Source organism: Sparus aurata, chromosome 18 (genome assembly GCF_900880675.1).
Source record: "Sparus aurata chromosome 18, fSpaAur1.1, whole genome shotgun sequence".
Taxonomy (NCBI): Eukaryota; Metazoa; Chordata; class Actinopteri; order Spariformes; family Sparidae; genus Sparus; species Sparus aurata.
The window spans coordinates 29,280,418-29,306,253 of NC_044204.1; the positions used below are offsets into that span (position 1 = coordinate 29,280,418).

The 25,836-nt window shown below is 43.2% G+C and overlaps 1 protein-coding gene across 2 annotated transcripts in view; it reads right to left on the reverse strand.

Annotated features, from left to right (window-relative positions):
• The window catches only part of f9a (coagulation factor IXa), a 175,542-nt gene extending 161,974 nt beyond the window's left edge, over positions 1-13,568 (reverse strand). The window contains exon 1 of one of the 2 annotated variants that reach the window (XM_030396233.1): positions 13,026-13,568. In XM_030396233.1, the coding sequence (XP_030252093.1) occupies positions 13,026-13,146 (121 nt within the window). In that variant the 5' untranslated portion in view covers positions 13,147-13,568. The remainder of the gene's footprint in view (positions 1-13,025) is intronic. The other variant, XM_030396232.1, reaches the window with a different exon arrangement.
• Positions 13,569-25,836: the final 12,268 nt, after the last annotated feature.

Genomic DNA, 25,836 nt, shown 5'->3' on the forward strand with positions numbered 1-25,836 from the left:
GTCTTTCTGTCTGTCTGATGTGTGTCTCCTGTGTGTCTGTCTGTCTGTCTGTCTGTCTGATGTGTGTCTAGTGTCTGTCTGTCTGTCACTCTCTCTCTTGGCCCAGCTGTTTTTGGTTGCTAGGTGACCGTTGGCAAGGGCCGTAGCAACGGCCTGTGAGGGAGCTGATTTGAGAGCAATTTCTGCCTCACATCTAGGACGTCAAACTAGTGCTATTTGGTCAAAATCTTACATGATATCAACAATTTTTTTTCACGATCGAGCCAGAAAGGCCTTAAAGAACACACTCATTAAGTTTTGTGGTCCTAGCTTCAGAAATGTGGAAATGGCAGCGAGTTAAAAAAGAGTGCAGTTTTGGAAATCCTTCTCCCGATTTACATTGGAGTAAATGGAGCATTTCAGAGCTACTCTTGTCGGTTAGCGGTCGATAATTCAAAAACCGTAAATCCTACCGATAAAGTGGACACATTGGGAGAAAGAAGACAAGTGTGGCTACAACTCTGGAAAGTATCACTGTTTTTGAGCCTAATTTGTGGCCAGGATCGTCACGGAAAGAGAAAATCTCTGAGCGAATTTTTGAATCTCGCTCACTCTGTCAGTTGGTCCTCTCCACTGTGCTGCACGAACATTCCGCCATACACACTCATTGAAAACCCTGAATTTCTCCAAAATCACTCACCGCCATTCAAGGGTCACAGTTCAAAAACTACACATCGTAGGAAAAAAGTTCAAATACAACAAAAATACTCAGGACTTGTGCCTACATTTTAAAGCTGGAATGGTGTTTCCACGTGAACGTATGCCCGAGCAGGAGATGTTTGAAAAAAAGTCGCAGATTTGCGACTTTTTTGACCTCGTCCCATTCATTCCTTATGGGACATTTGTCGCAGTTTTTCGCGACGTACGTCGCGAAAAATTCATATTTTCATGAGAAAAATAATAGCAGCACCTAGTCCGCCCGAGCCGCACGTTTTGATGTATTTTTTGTTTGTATTCGCTCAACGGTGCGGGGCGTGAAAAGAGCCAAAAAAGAGCGGGAGGAAGAATAATAACTAGACAATTCCCCGCCGGGAAATCGCGAGAGTGGGCTGTGCGCTTTGCCCCGTGACGAAAAAGCAAACATGGCATCAGCAAAGTTTCCTCACCATCAAGCGGGAAAGGCCTTAAGGAACACACACATCAAGTTTTGTGGTCCTAGTTTCAGAAATGTGGTAATAGGAGCGAGTTAAAAAAGGCCGCAGTTTTGCAAATCCTCTTCCCGATTTACATTGGAGTGAATGGAGCAGTTGAGAGCTACTCTTGTCGGTTAGAGGCAGATCAATCCAAAACCATAAATCCTACCGATAAAGTAGACACATTGGGAGAAAGAAGACACGTGTGGCTACAACTCTGGAAAATATCACTGTTTTTGAGCCTAATTTGTGGCCAGGATCATCACGGAAAGAGAAAATGTCTGAGCAAATTTTTGAAGTTCTCTCACTCTGTCAGTTGGCCCTCTCCACTCTGCTGCACGAACATTCCGCCATACACAATCATTGAAAACCCAGAATTTTTCCAAAATCACTCACCGTCATTCAAGGATCACAGTTCAAAAACTACACATCATAGGAAAAAAGTTCAAATACAATTAAATACTCAGTACTTGTGCCTACATTTTAAAGCTGAAATGGTGTTTCTACGTGAACGTATGCCAGAGCAGGAGATGTTTGAAAAACGTTGCAGATTTGCGACTTTTTTGGCCTCCCCCCATTCATTCCTTATGGGAAACTTTATCGCAGTTTTCGCGACTTATGTCGTGAAAAATTAACATTTCGTAAAGCTGAATAATAGCAACCCGAGTCCGATCGAGCCGCACATTGAATGAGCAAAAAAATAATCATTAAATGTAGTTTAAATGTTGGGAAATATACTGTGTGTGCGTTTGTGGGCATGTGAGTGCACGCTTAAGCATTGCTGTGTGTGTGTGTGTGTGTGTGTGTGTGTACATGTCTCTCTGTCTGTCTGTCTGTCTCATGTGTGTCTCCTGTCTGTCTGTCTGTCTGTCTGTCCGATGTGTGTCTCCTGTCTGTCTGTCTGTCTGTCTGTCTGATGTATGTCTCCTGTCTGTCTGTCTGTCTGTCTGTCACTCTCTCTCTTTGCCCAGCTGATTTCGGTTGCTAGGTGACAGTTGGCAGGGGCCGTAGCAACGGACTGTGAGGGAGTCAGTTGGCCCTCTCCACTCTGCTGCACGAACATTCCCCCATACACAATCATTGAAAACCCAGAATTTCTCCAAAATCACTCACCATCGTTCAAGGATCACAGTTCAAAAACTACACATCATAGGAAAAAAGTTCAAATACAACAAAAATACTCAAGACCTGTGCCTACATTTTAAAGCTGGAATGGTGTTTCTAGCTGAATGTATGCCAGAGCAGGAGATGTTTGAAAAACATCGCAGACTTGCGAGTTTTTTGACCTCATCCCATTCATTCCTTATGGGAAGTGTCTCGCAGCTGTTCGCGTCTTACGACGCGAAAGATTAATATTCTAGAGAACTGAATTATAGCATACAGAGTCCGATCAAGCCGCACATTGAATGAGTGAAAAAATGATCGTTTAATGTCGTTTAAATGCTGGGAAATATACTGTGTGTGTGCGTCTGTGTGCATGTGAGAGCACGCTTAAGCAGCTCTGTGTGTGTGTCTACATGTCGCTCTGTCTGTCTGTCCGTCTGTCTGTCTGATGTGTGTCTCCTGTCTGTCTTTCTGTCTGTCTGATGTGTGTCTCCTGTGTGTCTGTCTGTCTGTCTGTCTGTCTGATGTGTGTCTAGTGTCTGTCTGTCTGTCACTCTCTCTCTTGGCCCAGCTGTTTTTGGTTGCTAGGTGACCGTTGGCAAGGGCCGTAGCAACGGCCTGTGAGGGAGCTGATTTGAGAGCAATTTCTGCCTCACATCTAGGACGTCAAACTAGTGCTATTTGGTCAAAATCTTACATGATATCAACAATTTTTTTTCACGATCGAGCCAGAAAGGCCTTAAAGAACACACTCATTAAGTTTTGTGGTCCTAGCTTCAGAAATGTGGAAATGGCAGCGAGTTAAAAAAGAGTGCAGTTTTGGAAATCCTTCTCCCGATTTACATTGGAGTAAATGGAGCATTTCAGAGCTACTCTTGTCGGTTAGCGGTCGATAATTCAAAAACCGTAAATCCTACCGATAAAGTGGACACATTGGGAGAAAGAAGACAAGTGTGGCTACAACTCTGGAAAGTATCACTGTTTTTGAGCCTAATTTGTGGCCAGGATCGTCACGGAAAGAGAAAATCTCTGAGCGAATTTTTGAATCTCGCTCACTCTGTCAGTTGGTCCTCTCCACTGTGCTGCACGAACATTCCGCCATACACACTCATTGAAAACCCTGAATTTCTCCAAAATCACTCACCGCCATTCAAGGGTCACAGTTCAAAAACTACACATCGTAGGAAAAAAGTTCAAATACAACAAATATACTCAGGACTTGTGCCTACATTTTAAAGCTGGAATGGTGTTTCCACGTGAACGTATGCCCGAGCAGGAGATGTTTGAAAAAAGTCGCAGATTTGCGACTTTTTTGACCTCGTCCCATTCATTCCTTATGGGAAATTTGTCGCAGTTTTTCGCGACGTACGTCGCGAAAAATTCATATTTTCCTGAGAAAAATAATAGCATACCGAGTCCGCCCGAGCCGCACGTTTTGATGTATTTTTTGTTTGTATTCGCTCAACGGTGCGGGGCGTGAAAACTACCAAAAAAAGAGCGGGAGGAAGAATAATAATAAGAAGAGGCGCGAGGAATAACAATAGTGGGCTGTGCTCCGCACAGCCCACTATGGACACCTATAGCTCTGCTATAGAGGTGTCCATAGTGGGCTGGCGAGCACAGCCCACTAACTAGACAATTCCCCGCCGGGAAATCGCGAGAGTGGGCTGTGCGCTTTGCCCCGTGAAGAAAAAGCAAACATGGCATCAGCAAAGTTTCCTCACCATCAAGCGGGAAAGGCCTTAAGGAACACACACATTAAGTTTTGTGGTCCTAGTTTCAGAAATGTGGTAATAGGAGCGAGTTAAAAAAGGCCGCAGTTTTGCAAATCCTCTTCCCGATTTACATTGGAGTGAATGGAGCAGTTGAGAGCTACTCTTGTCGGTTAGAGGCAGATCAATCCAAAACCATAAATCCTACCGATAAAGTAGACACATTGGGAGAAAGAAGACAAGTGTGGCTACAACTCTGGAAAATATCACTGTTTTTGAGCCTAATTTGTGGCCAGGATCATCACGGAAAGAGAAAATTTCTGAGCAAATTTTTGAAGTTCTCTCACTCTGTCAGTTGGCCCTCTCCACTCTGCTGCACGAACATTCCGCCATACACAATCATTGAAAACCCAGAATTTTTCCAAAATCACTCACCGTCATTCAAGGATCACAGTTCAAAAACTACACATCATAGGAAAAAAGTTCAAATACAACTTAAATACTCAGTACTTGTGCCTACATTTTAAAGCTGAAATGGTGTTTCTACGTGAACGTATGCCAGAGCAGGAGATGTTTGAAAAACGTTGCAGATTTGCGACTTTTTTGACCTCCCCCCATTCATTCCTTATGGGAAACTTTATCGCAGTTTTCGCGACTTATGTCGTGAAAAATTAACATTTCGTAAAGCTGAATAATAGCAACCCGAGTCCGATCGAGCCGCACATTGAATGAGCGAAAAAATAATCATTAAATGTAGTTTAAATGTTGGGAAATATACTGTGTGTGCGTTTGTGGGCATGTGAGTGCACGCTTAAGCATTGCTGTGTGTGTGTGTGTGTGTGTGTGTGTGTGTACATGTCTCTCTGTCTGTCTGTCTGTCTCATGTGTGTCTCCTGTCTGTCTGTCTGTCTGTCTGTCCGATGTGTGTCTCCTGTCTGTCTGTCTGTCTGTCTGATGTATGTCTCCTGTCTGTCTGTCTGTCTGTCTGTCACTCTCTCTCTTTGCCCAGCTGATTTCGGTTGCTAGGTGACAGTTGGCAGGGGCCGTAGCAACGGACTGTGACGGAGTCAGTTGGCCCTCTCCACTCTGCTGCACGAACATTCCCCCATACACAATCATTGAAAACCCAGAATTTCTCCAAAATCACTCACCATCGTTCAAGGATCACAGTTCAAAAACTACACATCATAGGAAAAAAGTTCAAATACAACAAAAATACTCAAGACCTGTGCCTACATTTTAAAGCTGGAATGGTGTTTCTAGCTGAATGTATGCCAGAGCAGGAGATGTTTGAAAAACATCGCAGACTTGCGAGTTTTTTGACCTCATCCCATTCATTCCTTATGGGAAGTGTCTCGCAGCTGTTCGCGTCTTACGACGCGAAAGATTAATATTCTAGAGAACTGAATTATAGCATACAGAGTCCGATCAAGCCGCACATTGAATGAGTGAAAAAATGATCGTTTAATGTCGTTTAAATGCTGGGAAATATACTGTGTGTGTGCGTCTGTGTGCATGTGAGAGCACGCTTAAGCAGCTCTGTGTGTGTGTGTCTACATGTCGCTCTGTCTGTCTGTCCGTCTGTCTGTCTGATGTGTGTCTCCTGTCTGTCTTTCTGTCTGTCTGATGTGTGTCTCCTGTGTGTCTGTCTGTCTGTCTGTCTGTCTGATGTGTGTCTAGTGTCTGTCTGTCTGTCACTCTCTCTCTTGGCCCAGCTGTTTTTGGTTGCTAGGTGACCGTTGGCAAGGGCCGTAGCAACGGCCTGTGAGGGAGCTGATTTGAGAGCAATTTCTGCCTCACATCTAGGACGTCAAACTAGTGCTATTTGGTCAAAATCATACATGATATCGACAATTTTTTTTCACGATCGAGCCAGAAAGGCCTTAAAGAACACACTCATTAAGTTTTGTGGTCCTAGCTTCAGAAATGTGGAAATGGCAGCGAGTTAAAAAAGAGTGCAGTTTTGGAAATCCTTCTCCCGATTTACATTGGAGTAAATGGAGCATTTCAGAGCTACTCTTGTCGGTTAGCGGTCGATAATTCAAAAACCGTAAATCCTACCGATAAAGTGGACACATTGGGAGAAAGAAGACAAGTGTGGCTACAACTCTGGAAAGTATCACTGTTTTTGAGCCTAATTTGTGGCCAGGATCGTCACGGAAAGAGAAAATCTCTGAGCGAATTTTTGAATCTCGCTCACTCTGTCAGTTGGTCCTCTCCACTGTGCTGCACGAACATTCCGCCATACACACTCATTGAAAACCCTGAATTTCTCCAAAATCACTCACCGCCATTCAAGGGTCACAGTTCAAAAACTACACATCGTAGGAAAAAGTTCAAATACAACAAAAATACTCAGGACTTGTGCCTACATTTTAAAGCTGGAATGGTGTTTCCACGTGAACGTATGCCCGAGCAGGAGATGTTTGAAAAAAGTCGCAGATTTGCGACTTTTTTGACCTCGTCCCATTCATTCCTTATGGGAAATTTGTCGCAGTTTTTCGCGACTCACGTCGCGAAAAATTCATATTTTCCTGAGAAAAATAATAGCATACCGAGTCCGCCCGAGCCGCACGTTTTGATGTATTTTTTGTTTGTATTCGCTCAACGGTGCGGGGCGTGAAAAGTAGCCAAAAAAGGAGCGGGAGGAAGAATAATAACTAGACAATTCCCCGCCGGGAAATCGCGAGAGTGGGCTGTGCGCTTTGCCCCGTGACGAAAAAGCAAACATGGCATCAGCAAAGTTTCCTCACCATCAAGCGGGAAAGGCCTTAAGGAACACACACATTAAGTTTTGTGGTCCTAGTTTCAGAAATGTGGTAATAGGAGCGAGTTAAAAAAGGCCGCAGTTTTGCAAATCCTCTTCCCGATTTACATTGGAGTGAATGGAGCAGTTGAGAGCTACTCTTGTCGGTTAGAGGCAGATCAATCCAAAACCATAAATCCTACCGATAAAGTAGACACATTGGGAGAAAGAAGACAAGTGTGGCTACAACTCTGGAAAATATCACTGTTTTTGAGCCTAATTTGTGGCCAGGATCATCACGGAAAGAGAAAATTTCTGAGCAAATTTTTGAAGTTCTCTCACTCTGTCAGTTGGCCCTCTCCACTCTGCTGCACGAACATTCCGCCATACACAATCATTGAAAACCCAGAATTTTTCCAAAATCACTCACCGTCATTCAAGGATCACAGTTCAAAAACTACACATCATAGGAAAAAAGTTCAAATACAATTTAAATACTCAGTACTTGTGCCTACATTTTAAAGCTGAAATGGTGTTTCTACGTGAACGTATGCCAGAGCAGGAGATGTTTGAAAAACGTTGCAGATTTGCGACTTTTTTGGCCTCCCCCCATTCATTCCTTATGGGAAACTTTATCGCAGTTTTCGCGACTTATGTCGTGAAAAATTAACTATTTCGTAAAGCTGAATAATAGCAACCCGAGTCCGATCGAGCCGCACATTGAATGAGCAAAAAATAATCATTAAATGTAGTTTAAATGTTGGGAAATATACTGTGTGTGCGTTTGTGGGCATGTGAGTGCACGCTTAAGCATTGCTGTGTGTGTGTGTGTGTGTGTGTGTGTACATGTCTCTCTGTCTGTCTGTCTGTCTCATGTGTGTCTCCTGTCTGTCTGTCTGTCTGTCCGATGTGTGTCTCCTGTCTGTCTGTCTGTCTGTCTGATGTATGTCTCCTGTCTGTCTGTCTGTCTGTCACTCTCTCTCTTTGCCCAGCTGATTTCGGTTGCTAGGTGACAGTTGGCAGGGGCCGTAGCAACGGACTGTGACGGAGTCAGTTGGCCCTCTCCACTCTGCTGCACGAACATTCCCCCATACACAATCATTGAAAACCCAGAATTTCTCCAAAATCACTCACCATCGTTCAAGGATCACAGTTCAAAAACTACACATCATAGGAAAAAAGTTCAAATACAACAAAAATACTCAAGACCTGTGCCTACATTTTAAAGCTGGAATGGTGTTTCTAGCTGAATGTATGCCAGAGCAGGAGATGTTTGAAAAACATCGCAGACTTGCGAGTTTTTTGACCTCATCCCATTCATTCCTTATGGGAAGTGTCTCGCAGCTGTTCGCGTCTTACGACGCGAAAGATTAATATTCTAGAGAAACTGATTCATAGCATACAGAGTCCGATCAAGCCGCACATTGAATGAGTGAAAAAATGATCGTTTAATGTAGTTTAAATGCTGGGAAATATACTGTGTGTGTGCGTCTGTGTGCATGTGAGAGCACGCTTAAGCAGCTCTGTGTGTGTGTGTCTACATGTCGCTGTGTCTGTCTGTCCATCTGTCTGTCTGATTTGTGTCTCCTGTCTGTCTGTCTGTCTGTCTGATGTGTGTCTCCTGTGTGTCTGTCTGTCTGTCTGTCTGTCTGATGTGTGTCTAGTGTCTGTCTGTCTGTCACTCTCTCTCTTGGCCCAGCTGTTTTTGGTTGCTAGGTGACCGTTGGCAAGGGCCGTAGCAACGGCCTGTGAGGGAGCTGATTTGAGAGCAATTTCTGCCTCACATCTAGGACGTCAAACTAGTGCTATTTGGTCAAAATCTTACATGATATCAACAATTTTTTTTCACGATCGAGCCAGAAAGGCCTTAAAGAACACACTCATTAAGTTTTGTGGTCCTAGCTTCAGAAATTTGGAAATGGCAGCGAGTTAAAAAAGAGTGCAGTTTTGGAAATCCTTCTCCCGATTTACATTGGAGTAAATGGAGCATTTCAGAGCTACTCTTGTCGGTTAGCGGTCGATAATTCAAAAACCGTAAATCCTACCGATAAAGTGGACACATTGGGAGAAAGAAGACAAGTGTGGCTACAACTCTGGAAAGTATCACTGTTTTTGAGCCTAATTTGTGGCCAGGATCGTCACGGAAAGAGAAAATCTCTGAGCGAATTTTTGAATCTCGCTCACTCTGTCAGTTGGTCCTCTCCACTGTGCTGCACGAACATTCCGCCATACACACTCATTGAAAACCCTGAATTTCTCCAAAATCACTCACCGCCATTCAAGGGTCACAGTTCAAAAACTACACATCGTAGGAAAAAAGTTCAAATACAACAAAAATACTCAGGACTTGTGCCTACATTTTAAAGCTGGAATGGTGTTTCCACGTGAACGTATGCCCGAGCAGGAGATGTTTGAAAAACATCGCAGATTTGCGAGTTTTTTGACCTCGTCCCATTCATTCCTTATGGGAAATTTGTCGCAGTTTTTCGCGACGTACGTCGCGAAAAATTAATATTTTCGTGAGAAAAATAATAGCAGCACTCTTCCGCCCGAGCCGCACGTTTTGATGTATTTTTTGTTTGTATTCGCTCAACGATGCGGGGCGTGAAAAGAGCCAAAAAAGAGCGGGAGGAAGAATAATAATAAGAAGAGGGTCGAGGAATAACAATAGTGGGCTGTGCTCCGCACAGCCCACTATGGACACCTATAGCTCTGCTATAGAGGTGTCCATAGTGGGCTGGCGAGCACAGCCCACTAATAGAAGAGGGTCGAGGAATAACAATAGTGGGCTGTGCTCCGCACAGCCCACTATGGACACCTATAGCTCTGCTATAGAGTGTCCATAGTGGGCTGGCGAGCACAGCCCACTAATAAGAAGAGGGTCGAGGAATAACAATAGTGGGCTGTGCTCCGCACAGCCCACTATGGACACCTATAGCTCTGCTATAGAGGTGTCCATAGTGGGCTGGCGAGCACAGCCCACTAACTAGAAAAATTTGTATTTCCTGCGAAAATACAGTGTGAATGCTGCAGGCTGAAGCGAGATCTGCTGAACGACCTGCCGAAAATGCATAAAACTATGAGAATGTTGAAAGAAAGGCGAAAAGCTGTAGATTAAGAGGGCAGGAAGATGTTAAAATGGTGAAAGAAGGCTAAAAAGGTGAAAAGTTATAGGATGAAAGAGCTTAAATAGGTGAAAAATGAATGAAAGGGATGATAGGTTGTAGGGTAAGAGGGCTGGAAGAGGTTAAAACGGTAAAAAAAAGCCTAAAAAGGATGACAAGCAGTAGAGTAAGAGGGCTGGAAAAAGTTAAAGATGTGAAAACATGTGAAAAGTTGTAGAGTATGAGGGCTGGAAGAGGTTAAAAAGGTGAAACAAATATGAACAGTTGTAGAGTAAGAGGGCTGGAACAGGTTAAAATGTTGAAAAAAGGCTAAAAGGTGAAAAGTTAAAGGCTGAAACAGCTTCAAAAGGTGAGAAAATGATGAAAACCTGTTCAGTAAGAGGGCTGGAAGAGGTTAAAATGGTGAAAAAATATGAAAAGTTGTAGAGTAAGAAGGGATGGATGAGGTTAAGAAGGTGAAAAAATATGAAAAGTTGTAGAGAAAGAAGGTCTGGAAGAGGTTAAAAAGGTGAAAACGTGAAAAGCTGTAGAGAAAGAGGGCTGGAAGAGGTTAAAATGTTCAAAAAAGGCTATAAAAGGATGATAAGCAGTAGAGTAAGAGGGCTGGAGGAGGTTAAATAGGTGAACAAACATATGAAAAGCTGTAGAGTAAGAGGGCTGGAAGAGGTTAAAGAGTTGAAAAAAGACTAAAAAGGATGACAAGTAGTAGAGTAAGAGGGCTGGAAGAGGTTATTAAGGTGAAAAAATATGAAAAGCTGTGGAGAAAGAGGGCTGGAAGAGTTAATAATGGTGAAAAGGGGCTAAAAAGGATGACAAGCAGTAGAGTAAGAGGGCTGGAGGAGGTTAAAAAGGTGAAAACATGTGAAAAGTTGTAGAGTAAGAAGGGATGGAAGAGGTTAAAAAGGTGAAAACGTGAAAAGCTGTAAAGAAAGAGGGCTGGAAGAGGTTAAAATGGTGAAAACATATGAACAGCTGTAGAGTAAGAGGGCTTGAACAGGTTAAAAAGGTGAAAAAATATGAACAGTTGTAGATCAAGTGGGCTGGAAGAGGTTAAAAAGGTGAAAAAAGGATGAAAATGTATAAAAGTCAAAGGGCGAAAGAGCTCAAATAGGTGTAAAAGGAATGAAACGATGAAAAGCTGTTGGGTAAGAGGGCTGGAGGACATTAAAAAGGTGAAAAAATATGAAAAGCTGTAGAGTAGGGGGCAGGAAGATGTTAAAATGATGAAAGAAGGCTAAAAAAGTGAAAAGTTAAAGGCTGACGAGGACCGAAAAAGGTGAAAAAGGATGAAAAGCTGTAGAGTAGGGGGCAGGAAGATGTTAAAATGATGAAAGAAGGCTAAAAAGGTGAAAAGTTAAAGGCTGACTAGGACCGAAAAAGGTGAAAAAGGATGAAAAGCTGTGGAGTTAGAGGGCTGGAAGAGGTTAAAAAGGTGAAAACATGAAAAGCTGTAGAGTAAGAGAGTTGGAAGAGGTTAAAAAGGTGAAAAGAATATTAAAATCTGTAGATTAAGAGGGCTGGAAGAGGTTAAAAAGGTGAATAAAGGATGACAAGCAGTATGGTAAGAGGCCTGGAAGAGGTTAAAAGGTGAAAACATATGAAAGGCTGTGGAGTAAGAGGGCGGAATGAGCTTAAAAAGGTGAAAAAAAGACTGAAAAGGCCAAAAAGTTGTTGAGTAACAGGGCAGAAAGAGGTTAAAAAGGTAAAAAAAGGGCTGACAGGTGAGAAGGTAAATGCTGAAAGAGGTTAAAATGGCTGCAGACATGCTGCAGCAGGAGCAGAAACACAGACGAAAATGTCCCCATAAGGAATGAATGCGGAAGTGCCTCCCAAACTCCTGCGATTCTTGAGAAAACTGTTATAGTTATTGCCAAAACATGACGTATGTTGAGTGACAGGAGACATTGCTGAACGCACCCATGTTATTTTTATTTCTGTAGAGTGCATAATGAGGGCACAGTAGCGAGAGACAAAACATGTACCGTCTGCGATCCTCCAGAAATTTTGGCCCAAAATTAACATTGCCGCTTATGGGGAACATTCAGGAGTGCTTGTCGCTCCTGGGCTTCTAAATCCAAAACCGTAAGTCCTACAGCTGAAATGAGATGATCAGCTGAAAGCCAACAAGATTTCCTACATTTATATGCCTATATTGTCTATGTCAAGTACAAGATTTGGGATCCTAATCAAGCTGAAGCAAAAAAAAATCCTGTTTTCGGTGCTGCTCCTCACTCTGGGGTGCGGCAGTTGATGATGTCACGCACTCTAGCTCACGCAATACACACCCATTATAAACTCAGAAGACGGGCTTAAAATCCTTAAAACTAAAACTGCGACCATTTCAAAACCGTACAAGATTTTTAAAAACTGAATACAAGGTCAATAGTTCAAGGTTTTGTGATTCATTTAAAGTTTGAATGGTGTCTCTCGCTCAACGTATGAGGAACAAGAAGAGGTTGAAAGTCGATGAGTTTTGAAGAGGATTTGAAGCTTTTCCCATTTGATTCAATGTTAAATTTTTTTGGGAAAAAGCTGAATAGCTGAAAAAGGTGAAAAGTTGAAAAGTTGAAAAGCAGAGGGTTGAAAGAGCTGAAAAAGCTGAACATTTGAATATTTGAATGGTTTGAATAGCTGAACGTATGCTGAAGTTATAGCAGAATGAAATTTGAAAAAATCCCCATAAGGATGAATGGGCAAAATTTTGCAGAAAAGCTTAATATTTCCAAAAGTATAAAAGATTGAAATGAGAAAAATACAAGCAGTAATGTCCTTAAAAAGCTGAACATTTTGATATTTGAATGGTTTGAATAGCTCAAGATTTGAAGAAGGAGAAGAGTGCTGAAAAACGTACGGAAGCTGGAATAATAATAACTTTAATAAACACCAGAAGAACAATAGTGTGAATGCTTGCAGCATTCACACTAATAATAAACTCCAGAAGAACAATAGTGTGAATGCTTGCAGCATTCACACTAATAAAAATACTGCTAATAAAAACACCAGAGCACTAGATTATTCCATATGCCGTAAACCAGACTCAGTTGATACAAACAACTTTTTTTTTTTTTTTGCGGAGGAGATCACAACAAAGCTGAAGGAGGCACAGCGGCCAAAAAAACACTACAATGCACAATTATCAGAAAATTAAAAACATACTTGCACTTACCAGTTGTAGGTCTACATGCAAAGTACATCCACGGGACAACCTGGTGAAGTTCAGGTGGTGGTAACAGCGGCCTCAGTTCACAGTCGTCATCCTCCATAAAGTCCAACTGTATTTCTCCCATACTTCATGTTTTCCGTTGGTGTACCAAGCTTTCCTCCACATTCAGTTAAGCTAACTTAAACCGTGGCAAGTGGTGTCTGTTCAGACACACACACAACTTTCTTCCTCTTCCAAAAATCTGCCAGAGCTGTCCAAATATCTTCTGACTCATTATTTAATAAGTCCGTTTTCTCCTGAATCCACAATTCAGAATTTCAATTTCAAATCAGCGCGGCCGTTAGCGGGCTAACGTATTTCCGGCGTATCAAATTAAGCTCGTCAACTACGCGAAAATTATTTTTTTTGTACAGTTGAAAATTAACTTTTGTAACCTATTTTGTTCAGTCACCTGGAATATATTGGTCGGGATATATTTAAGTTACACGCATGTGCGTTTACACAGCTTAGACCGGTATATCTGGGATAAGGCTTGTAAACATTTTAACCGTTTGTAAAGGTGCGTCTTCTTCGCTTGACACAATTCGCGGCATTTCCGGTTTCAATTTCCATCGTTAAAGGACTAGTTCATCTAAAACGCTTAGTCATTTATCGACAGGTATGGCTTTTACAACATCGATTATAAGAAAACAAAGGAAACCTAAAAAACAATATTTTGGACCGATATCTGTTCGCAGTAAAAATTAACATCAACATTTCAAACAAGCAATGAAATAATTGCTATTCTTAAATACAAATTTGAGGTACTTTATTTGAATATTTGTATTTTTCTGCTACTTTATACATTTATTTGATACATTTAGTTATGAGTTACTGTGCAGATTCTGAATATTCAGTGTTTTTTATCATGACGTGCTGCCAGTCAAATCAGATATTCCTGTGGTGGGACATTTTGTGAGAGGATGCTGTCACAGATCTAAAGGAGCACATTTTCAATTAGTTTACTTTGTCAGCAAAATCACAGATGATCGGAAAATCTGATGAAGTTTGAATTGAAGCAGATGTGGACTTGAATCAAAAAATAAAAAGGCTCCATAAAGCTAGTCCAGAGGAATCCAAGTATCTGGAAGCCCAAGGATCACAATTTGATTTGAAAATACATTATTTACAGACTTCTTTTTAAGCAGGAATCTTCACAGTAGCTACTGGTGCACTCTGTCGTGGGTGAGCTTGAAGCAGCAGGGAGGATGTAAATAATGTCCTTTCAAATCAATTTGGATTATTAGAGCATCTGGAGCTTTGGATTAAGCTGGAAGAGCTGTATGTAGCCATATATATATATATATATATATATATATATATATATATATATATATATATATATATATATATATATATGCAATGGTGGTTTGCTATGAAGCTCCAGAAATGTTTTGTGGATCGGATTTTCCATCAACATGTGGCTGAGTCAGTGATGTCTGAATTTTCATTTTGGGTGAACTGATCCTTAAAAGTAGCAAGAATGCTATTTTTAAAACAATACCCATGCTTAGATTAAACACAATTGGCTGGGTATTTGAGATTCAACAATAAGACCCAAAGATTGATTCATCGGTGTCTTCTGAAATGTGTTCATTGACAATGCAGCTTGAAACCGTCTTGTACATGAATCAATACAGCTTAACAGGTGTCTCCTGTCCTGTACCTACCAGCCCATTAAGCTGAAAATATAATAGCGGATCAGTGAGTCAGAAGTGAGCCGACGGCCACCCACAACAAAATGTGCACCATATTTTCATTCAAATAGGCCTATAGTAAAATGTAACCTTTGGTGAAACCAGTGGTTTCATCATCAAAATAATAGGCACGGATAATTCAGTCTGGATTTTCCATTCATGATCGAGATCCGGCATTTTTAATTCTTACAGTGTTTATCCTGATTCACACTGTAAATGCCTTTAATCCTATAATATTATTACATAAGACTAAATATCAATCTTATTAAAGCAAAACAACCTTCCATCTGTGTTTGCAACAGCCATGGATAAATAATATATCTCAATGACCACTGTTTATTAATACGAGTAACAATGGTATTCAGTGAGAGGCATCATTTAGTGTAATTTACACAAAGCATCTTATATATATATAGTGAAAACTGACAATGATGAGGGTGAAGATGAGTGCACAATGATAGATTGTTTATGCTCTCGCACAATAGACCACAGCATATGAGTCAGTCATGAGGGGATCGTGGGGTTTGTTTAGATGCTGTAACCACAACACTTGCTTATTAAGACAAGAATTTCATGTCGACACATACAACACAACACATATCTGCATTTATATACTGATTTTAGTGAGTGAGTGAGTGAGTGAACGAACGACAGCACGGCTGGAGGGTTTTAATAGTGATGAAGAAGAGGTCATTAATAATATCGACAATGATAGAGTTATCACATCACTTCGTGTTCTCCGAAAGTGTACGCATTCTAACTAAAAGTGTTTGTAGCAGCAGCAAAACCCTGGTTGAAGACGACGATGATCAAGTCAGTTTGTCTTGTAGAAAGAAATATGAGGCTGTTTGGAGCTGTGTCAGTGTGCGGCACAAACGTCTGAACCATGCATTTTTTTTCAAAGGCTGTGAAGAAAAACCTAAAGATTGCTTCAAAGACAAATTGGAGACGAAGCTGCAGGGCAAAGATGTCAAGAGTGTCAGCGCTCGCAGACGTTGCAGAGCACAATACCAGGCACCTCGCCTCTTCTGCGGTATTTCTTCCCTTGACACTTTTAATGGATTCTTGTGTAGACGTGTGCAGATGAACTTACCTTAGCGCACACTACCAGTTTTAATTGGTCACTGCAATCCTCCAGGGTCCATGCTTGCTTTCAACATAGGTTGTTATTCGAGAGCCTGAGGGAAAAATAACATTACCCGTCTTAATAACTAGAGAGGTGTCGGTTAGTACAGTACCCATCTCTCCGGTGGCCGGTTTGCATGAGGGCAAATAGCCTCGTGGATGATGCGTTAAGTTCTAGACAATGAAGGCCACATGTGCTGACCGTAATCTCTCTTGACTCCAGTACAGCAACATAGCATCGTGCCTAATGAGGGGCAAAAAATAGTGTATCCACCTGGGTGTTGTGTCTCCATCACTGCCAGTGGGATTGTATTTTAGCATGCGTACCTGGAAAGCACCACCACTAAGCTTACTACTACTATACCAAACACTAGAAATTAAACAAGGTGTAAAGTGAGAGTTTGAATAGTTGAACCGAAGACTGCGTTTAAATACTGATTAGTGTGTTGGTGAGTCTCCAAGTCCGTCTTTTTCGGTTTTGCTGGCGTAATATTTTATATCGTAGGACTCATTCCTGCGGCGCTCTATTGTCCACACACTGCAGTCACGATGTTAATGTATCACTGAGTCATTGCATTCTGAACTTCTGATGTAGCAGGAAACAAGTTGTCAAAATTGATATTCATCTCTCACTACCCAGAACTTTGTTTTCTCAGCTAGGAGTGTTTTCACTGCCTCCATGCCTTGAAACAGACACAGCCAATGGACCAGAACACTGGCAACTATAATAACCAACATTACAGCTTGCTACTGTATTTATTATTTATCACTTCACATTTAAATAAAATAACAAGGAAGGCGGAAAGCACAACCAGAGACGTCTCTACTCCACACTGTTCCCCTTCAGGCGGGAGCTTCTCACTTTAGAAACAACACCTACAGAAAGGAACTTAAATTCAATAGTATTAACAATAAATTTCATTGTGTAGTCTGTTTAACATTTTATGATCTCTTTTGTTTATCTGTGCTGTCGTGTATTTCGTGGCTGGGGGCTTGTTGCTGGTTTGATGTCTGAGGTGCACAAAAGGCAAATCTCAATCAACTTGGGTGACATGGCAATTAACTATTGAACTTGAACGGTGGATGACTGAGTCAGTCAGTAACAGAGAGCGAGTCAATGAGTGATTAGCCAGCAAGTGCGTGAGCAAACAAAAATGACAGATTGTTCCGCCATTCATGCTCTGAACGGCTGACAGCAATGTTAAGTGAACAATACTTGGCTTTTGTCATCTCGGGGCATTTGTGTACTTACAGTACACGTGTAGGTTTCGAATGCTTGTGTGCATTTGTGTGTGAGTGTGTGTTCACGTATTTGTGTATCAGGCTGTCAGGGCTGTCCTCCACTCCTAATGGTTTAATGGGCACCCTGTGGTGCCTCTCAAGCCCCCTGGAGTGGGACACACTCAGAGTGTGGGGGAGCACAAAGGCGCAGCCATGTCTCTGGAGAGGAGTGTCTTTGTGACGAGGGGCCACTGCTGTGCTGACTGTTGCTGGCCTCATGGTGATTACCCTCCCCAGGGGGTCTGCATTGTGGGCCCTGAGACCCAGAACTTCACCTTTACATACCCCCCTGCTGCGCCTCAACAGGGGGCCGAAACTCACCCCTGTCGATCACCGCACTTCGGTAGGACAGCCCGCCCGCCACGCAATCCATCCAGCATACCCCGTCACGTTTTCTCTGGTCAGGAGTGATCCCTCAACGGTGACATGGCATTATGTTCAACACTCATAATAGTTATTTATTTTTATTTTTTTAACATTTTGTTTTTAGCCAAAATAAAAAAAATAGACCAGTGGATGACTACATACATAAATGCATACACAGACCCACAAAGGACATGCGTACAGTCAATACATCAGCAAATCCCCTCTCATTTCATGACCTACTTATAAACAAATGCATATTTTATATGTCGAGCAAATTCCAACACACTATGCACACACACACACACACACACACACACACACACACAGAAAGCCAAGTACAGTATGCAGATCCAATCCCACACATTCTGCCCACTGGCTCCCGTGTTCCACACCAAACGCCATGCATGTGGCTATAATTGTGTATTGGCTGTTTTCCTTAATAAAGCAACCTAAGGCTTAATATGCCTTTGAGAAGGCTGTAGCCTGGAGCAGAGGAGCAGGCATCCCGGAACCTGGCTTCAGGTCCAAGGCAATGGAGGCGAGTAGCTTGGTTCCTCTGAATCCACTGATCAGGGTCACACTGCGGGGGCCGGTCCCTGGTGAACAGTTCAACACCCACCTTCGGATCTCGCTGTCATGGAGACTGCGGTTGACTCCTCACACTTCTTTTTTACAGTCTTAAGATACTGCTTGTCTTGAGAAAAATGTGCATCTGATGGATGTCTATGTTGGAAATACAACAAAGATGCGTTTCCCACAAGCGGGTGACTCTGATATATCTGTTTTAATAATCGACCTGTCTTTGGAGCGGTGCTTCCTGGTTATGACCCTCTCACCTCAAATTACACAAAGCCTGTCAGACATCCTGCTCTTCTAGAATACATAGCCCATGAGACTCATTGTCATTTAGGGATACAGTAAACATGGACGCCTTTGAATTAAATCCAATAGCCCTACATGGAGAAGATTAAGGATTGAGCAGATGACAAACAGTATAAAATGAGCTGCGGCCCCTGAGGAATAAGCCCGTCTTCACTTAAGTGGCTCCTGGAGGAAACTAACGGGTTGTGTGGGAACTGTGAAAATTTCCCAAGCATCATAATTATTCAGTCACTAACATGCGATGCTTCAACCATTCATTGTTTGCTCACACTGCCATACCTTATCAGCATACAGGTGTAATTAACCAGAGGGTTGATCTGTGTCTGCGTGTTTTGTCTGTTCCTCTGCTAAGTGCTGCTCATTCCTCCCCTCAAACTCGAATTAGATACCCGGCTATCGTGAGGACATGTTTAATTTTGCTATTGGTGATTGAGGATGCATCTGTGGTGTCTGGCTGTCCACCGCAATCGATAAGCTCTCTGAGCAGCGTCTGGGAACACTGTTAGTGTAAAGGTCCGCTTAATGTGGAAATCAATGACCGGAGTGTTTCTGGGAAAAAAAAAATAAAAAAATGCTGACATGGAATCAGGCAATTTCTTTTTTAATCTCGTTTTTTTTCTCTTTCATTCGCTCTCTGGCCTCAGCGAGTGTGCATGTGACCGGCGCCGTCGGGCCAGTTTGTTCTGGAAAGACCTGAGAACGAATACTGCACATTGCACTTTGTCTTGTTCAAGGTTGTTCTTGCACCATGCGTGTAGTTGTAATGATCGCAGAGTTACTGGGGATTGTGTTCACCTTCTTAAGATTTGCTCTTGTGGTATATATCTCGTTGTCTGTATCCGTCTCTATAACTAGATTGTCTTTCATTTGAATGTTGTGACCTTTATTATTTCATGATTATGAGGTTATTGTCTACCTGTCTATCGATCGATCGATTTTATGACAGCGGTCTGTGTCTGGGCAGCAGAAAAAATTGCCAAGTAGCCCATATTTCTTCTTTTGCAGACACTTCGAGTGATTTCAGGAGGATCCAAAGGAATTTCCACGGCCAGATGGGATCTATAATCCCTTCAGCACGTTCTGGGTTTGCTCCAGGGGCTCCTCCCAGGTGGACATGCCAAGAATACCTCAACAGGGCGATATCCGGAAGGCATTCCAGTCAAATGCCCTAATCAGAGTCAAGAAGTGTCAAATCCAATCTTGAAGTTTCTTCTGTATGTCTGAGGCTCCTTCACCTAAGGACAATTGGGACTGTGACACACTGGTGAACTCAAACACGTTTTGTAGCAACATACAGTCACAGGTGATGGAAGTAACATGGCTGGAATGATAAACTGAGAGCTTTAGACTCAGCTCCTTCATCACAACACACACATCCCAGAGATACTAAAACTCCCTTATTCACCAGAGGTACATTCGTAGCACTCGAGGTCCTGACTCCCATCACAGCTGCCACACGAGTCACAGTCTGAAGAACGCTGCAAAACTACATCTTGTTAATGCCCACTTGAAATCAAATTTGATTTGCCTCGCCTCGACCGGTTTCACGTTACTCTCCTCCTCTCTCCCAAGCATCTCTGCAGCGTCTCAATGGCTGTTTATGGCCATTCAGCCTTGGCAGCAACAACAAGAGGGGGAAGCAGTGAGTTGTGACAGAGGCTATGTAGCCTGTTTCCCAACAACCCCTCTCCTTTTCAATTAACTTCTTTCACACTCAGCTGTGGTTCAACTCCACAATAACACAATAAGCATTCAGGCAAACATTCAAAGGCACCTCCCCGAGCGATTTCTAAATAAGTGCGTGCTTAATGGAAATATTTAGACAGGGGACTCAGGGTTGCATGCTCGCTGGTTGTGTTCCCGCTCAGCCTCCATTTGAGCGCCCCGCGACAGGCGAGGTTTGTTGTCTACAGCGTAATCAGCTTAGAGTCTGTAATTTCTTCCCAGCATGCAGGGAGATGAAATTTACAGCGGAGTGGGCGCTTCAGCCGGGATCACCTGTCTAATTCACAAATCAGGATTTATTGGATGGATACACCCAGATAACTTCTTCTCTTTTTTTTTACTGTCTTATTCACAAACAGACACAGACGCATGGGATTTTATACCTTGTGCAGAAGAAGGACGGCCATGTTTCAAGCAGGAAAAGATCATCTGAGTTTTAAAGGGCAAAAATACAAGGAATGAGACCATGTTTAAGGTAGTGTCTCTCTCTATATTTGTATGTCGACTGTGTATTTATAAGCACAGAAAGAGAGAGAGAGAGAGAGAGGGAGAGTATCTATTCCATGCAACGCGAGCAGCGCTCACAATGTGTGCCGGCATATTGGCAAACAAAACACACTTCTGGTGCATTATGTAACTCTGGAGGAGTTCCCACTGTAAAGCCGAGCAGCAATTCAGAGGCTGCAAGGTGTGCTGCTGCTGCTGCTGCTGCCTGCAGGAAAAACTGCTATGAACTATTTATGACACTTCCATTACAGCCACAGTGTTCCTTCATGCTTCTCCTACTTTTTTTTTTTTTTAACAGCTGTGCACAAACCCGCCGTCATGGCAGAAGTCAGAAGCGATTAAGATCATTTTTTGGCATCGGTGTGCACGTGTGTGTTAACGCGCGCGTGTGCATAAATATACTTAAAAAGCTGTGCATTCCGGATGTAGAGATACATAGTGTGAACCTTGAGCCCCGAGAGACGGAAAAACAGGAAATCAAATATTGTCTCTTGCATTCTTCCTGGCTTTTTACCCGATTCAGGTGCTGTAAGAACATCGGCCTAAGAATACAGTTGTAATTGGCACACACCTTTTGAGTCGTGTAAATTGAATTCGGTTGATTCAACCCAGCCCTTTGTCCCGAGACAATGAGTCAAACAGCCCATAATTAGAGGTTTGGAGCATTTGACTGTGTGATAACTACACGCAGGCAGAGAAGAAATGGAATTGTTATGGCTAATCCATTGTTAATGGCCTATCACAGGTCTTCCACAGCTTTAATGGCACTCTTTAACCGTGAAGCTGGATAAAAGGGAGAAGGAGGAGAGAGGGATGGGGAGAGAGAGAGAGGGAGAGAGAGGGAGGGAGAGATGAACCCAGAGGGAAAAAAACTTAAGACTATGCCAGGAAGCAAGACAGTGTGAGAGAGAGAGAGAGAGAGAGAGAAGGGAGTCAGGAAGACATTCAAGACTCCAGGGAGAGACATTTTTCAAACAATACAGCACAGCAGGGCCAAAACTGCTCGATGCTTTATTTGTGAAAATCTGCTCCCAACAATTTAAGGTGTTTGAATCACTCCCGTGTAACAGCACACAGACATCATACAGATGAGAACACCGATAGGAAAAACATTACATTCGAGCGGCTTCTCTGATGCTTCGTCTATTGGCAGACAGCACAGTTTCCTAAAGGATCAATCGCAATTTAGTTTTAAGCATCTGCACGGGGAATTGTATCGCTTCATCCAGTCTGCTGCTCGTAACCCCACGATGCAGGAGCGCGCTGATTTTCCGTTCCATGTCAGCGTAAAAGCTTTTGTCAGACATGTGAGGAACGAGGAAGCAAACAACAGGCAGCGCGCACATGTTCAGGTTTGTTATCCTGCGAGAAAGTTACTCAATATTTTATGAGGTTGTGTTGCAGGATGTCCAAGTGGGATGAATAGACGGTGCTTAACTAACAGCCTCGACACAAAGCTTAACTTTAACTGTTAGAGCAAACACTCTAAGCGAAGGCCGACAAAAGCCTTCCCCAGCGATTCAGAATCGGTGTTTTTTCGAGGCGGATTCTCATCACGTCAGGCCTCTTATTGAGTAGTAAGTTTGAATCAGATTTTGTTATCGAGGGTGAGCAACGAACTGAAGAGTCCCGAATCTTATGTCGAAAACTGCTTCGGCGAACACCTCTGGAAACACACCTACGGGCAGATATTATTAAGAATTTGCCAGATCACTTGGTCATTAAAGGGCTTTTGAGAGGAGCTGACTGTCTAGTTACCATCTCCTGTGAGGAACGAGGAAGCAAACAACAGGCAGCGCGCACATGTTCAGGTTTGTTATCCTGCGAGAAAGTTACTCAATATTTTATAAGGTTGTGTTGCAGGATGTCCAAGTGGGATGAATAGACGGTGCTTAACTAACAGCCTCGACACAAAGCTTAACTTTAACTGTTGGAGCAAACACTCCAAGCGAAGGCCGACAAAAGCCTTCCCCAGTGATTCAGAATCGGTGTTTTTTTAAAGGCGGATTCTCATCATGTCAGGCCTCTTATTGAGTACCTCAAGTTTGAATCAGATTTGTTATTGAGGGTGAGCAATGAACTGAAGAGTCCCAAATCTTATGTCGAAAACTGCTTCGGCGAACACCTCTGGAAACACACCTACGGGCAGATATTATTAAGAATTTGCCAGATCACGTGGTCATTAAAGGGCTTTTGAGAGGAGCTGACTGTCTAGTTACCATCTCCTGTGAGGCTTTGAAGAAAATACATAATGAGGTGCATCCAGGTGCAGAGGGGACCCATGGCATTCAGGCCTCCCCGGGGTGTTGAGGCAGATGAATTTCTATTAATGATCATGCACAACAGCCTTCTGCTGCCTAATGGCACTGGAGAGACGAGCCGCAGATTGCCATCCCTCTAATTGGTTGCAAAATCGAGCCTTCCTCTCTGTGACTGCAGAAGAGCACACATCCCCGTCTTTGTGACTAATTGTGCAAGCTTTGCTGATTACTTTCAGGTAAAGTTGGGGCTTGAAAGATTTCTTTAAAGGCCTCAACAACCGCCATCAAATCGGGCGATCTCTTTCCGTACTGCAGTGCTCTACTGGCCAAGTTCTGTGTTCAAAAATATAACTTCCACTGCACAGGTTATGGGTAAATACTTGTGACACTTGCCATATGGCTGCACACTCACTGCGCCATATGTTGTGAGCAGCAGCAAAGACAGAGAGGATGAGAGAGAAGGGGGTAAAAAGGGTCAGCTGTAAAAAGGTGCGGTACAGTATGCTGCGCATTAAGTGTCAGAAACTGTGCGGATCTGCAGCAGACCTGCCTGGGTTATGTAATGGATGAGCCCCGGTCTGTGAAGCCTCTGCTGTTATCATTAATTCATGTCACCCAGGACAACATGCACAGGAGCTGAGGAGCCACCGTGGGAGACACCGACAAGGAGGCTGATCCTGTGGGAGGATGAGGCGGCGCAGAGGGTGGAGGGATGGAGGGGAGAGTAAGGGGGGGGGGGAGACCGAGGCTCGGGCGTGGTCGGACAGGAAATGTTCCGACAGCCAAAGAGCCAGACAAGACACAAAGACACTCGTCGCAGAGTTGCTCCGAGAAAGTGTCATTTTTGAAAGTTTCACCTCGACCCTGTAATGGATCAGTCACCCGGTTCAAACCGGCCCAGACGACAGAATAACATGACATCATATGAGCGACCTGAAACCTTTTGCTCTCTCCTGCCGCGGCGTGCTAAATCTCCGCTAACAGGTCTGGTGTTCCGTGACAAACTGTCTTTTTAACGGCGCAGCGTGACTGCTACATTTTAAAGAGCAAAAAATAGCGACTTTGTTCCTCTTCCACCAGTGACAGTGCAGTGGCGCAGTGCGGTCCTGTTTTCTTTACGTTTTCACCTATTTTTCACCCCCCGCACAGAGTAGAGTTTTTATTTAGAAACGGGGTTGCTAATGGTTACAGTTGACCATGTCAGCAGAGGAGCCACCGCACGAGTGTTCTGCAACAGCAAACATGTGTAAGTGCACGCTCAGACACATGCAAAATTCAGCAGCTTGACGTGGAAGGCAACCACTATCCACGCCTGGATAAGAGGCAGGACAGTGTAGAAATCAATAGACCTGTGTTATAAATTGTTCATGTTTTTGGCCTGTGTTTACTTGATTTTATCTGTATTTGACTTGCAATATACTATTGTACACGATGCACATGTCCAAGTTGAAGACTTTGAACAAGAGGCGAGTTTCGTACCACAGCGTCAGCTTTATGGATGGAGATTAATGGTGCTGCAGCTGATTTAAAGGCCTTCTTTTAGTTCCACAGGGGTCCGTGTCAGTTTTGTTCGCTCCACAGTGACACATCAGAGGGCCAGTCGTTCTCTTCTCTCCCTCCATCTGGCCCGCGGAGCCGCCGTGGCACCGATAAGCCTTTGGTCGCAAAGTTTTACATTTAGCAGAGGGGGCATAAAATGCTCGACTTCCTTCCAACACAGATTGGTATTCGCTTTCTCTCTGTCTCATCGCTTCCTTCATGTGATTTACAAGCCCAGTCATGTCACCCATGGCCTTCACCCTAACCCAACCTCTGACAGCACTTAACCCCAACCTCACGGCTCCCAGGGGGGACACAGCATCATAATCGGGCGCAGTTAGGCCCACAAACACGACTCCTTGAGGGGCCAATGTGCAATAAACCCTGTGTAAAAGTCTAAAGGCATGAAGTTTACCTCCTTTCTGCTCTGGAGCATGGAAAGAACTTAGTTTAAGTAGCTTGTATTCACATTTGTTCGCACAGTATAAACGTTTGGCACTTTAACAAAAAGAAAAAAAAAAGAAAAAAAAAGCCGAGAGAAATTCTCTCCCACAGCAGCATCACGAGCTCATTTTTTCACTTCAGCCAGATGGCAGGTGGCTAAGCTAGATGGGAAAGTTATTGTCATCAATCAATAGGGGGGGGGGTAAACAAAAATGCACCAGTGCTCCGCAAAGAAATGAGAAAACGCAGGCCTGGAAATCGATAGAGCCCCTCATTCGAGTTTCTTTAAAATACAAATTGCCAGGCTTGACAAGATTTGTGTGATTCATCAAGACACGTCAAGGTCACACATCAACTTTGTCGGAAACTTTGTGGAATTTAATTGACACCGAGGTCGAAGACTTATCTCCGTACCCATTGTTTTATTAACTACATGTTGATTAAGAACTGGTAGTGCAGTCGGGCTGCAGGAGTGATCATCATTTTATTAGCGGATATTAAAAAAGACGTCCTACCTTGCAGTCTATTTTAGTATCGGTGCCATCCTCATAAGAGAAAATCTATTCACCTTTCATGGAATCTAGAGAAACCTGAATTTTGAAGTTTTGTGTCTCTGATCTGTACAGCCGGTGTGATCAGAGGCTGTTAGCGTGCCTCGGATGGAGTGCTAGATAATTATCATCACTACAATATGTCTGTTCCTTCCTGTCTTCTCTCCCATATTCAGATTCTGGTTATGTAATCACAGCTTGCCAGGCTTGTGGAGGCTGACAGCGTTGGATGTCAGGCTGCCGATATAGATCTCTCTTTTATAAACCTTCAAAAAGCTTCTGTGAGCTCTCGAGAGCGGTCTACACCTCCGAAATGAGGTTGGTCGCTGGGATCCGTCAGGAATACGTCTTACGGCGCAGGTGAGAGGAGGGCGGGGTTGTGTATCACGCCACGTCC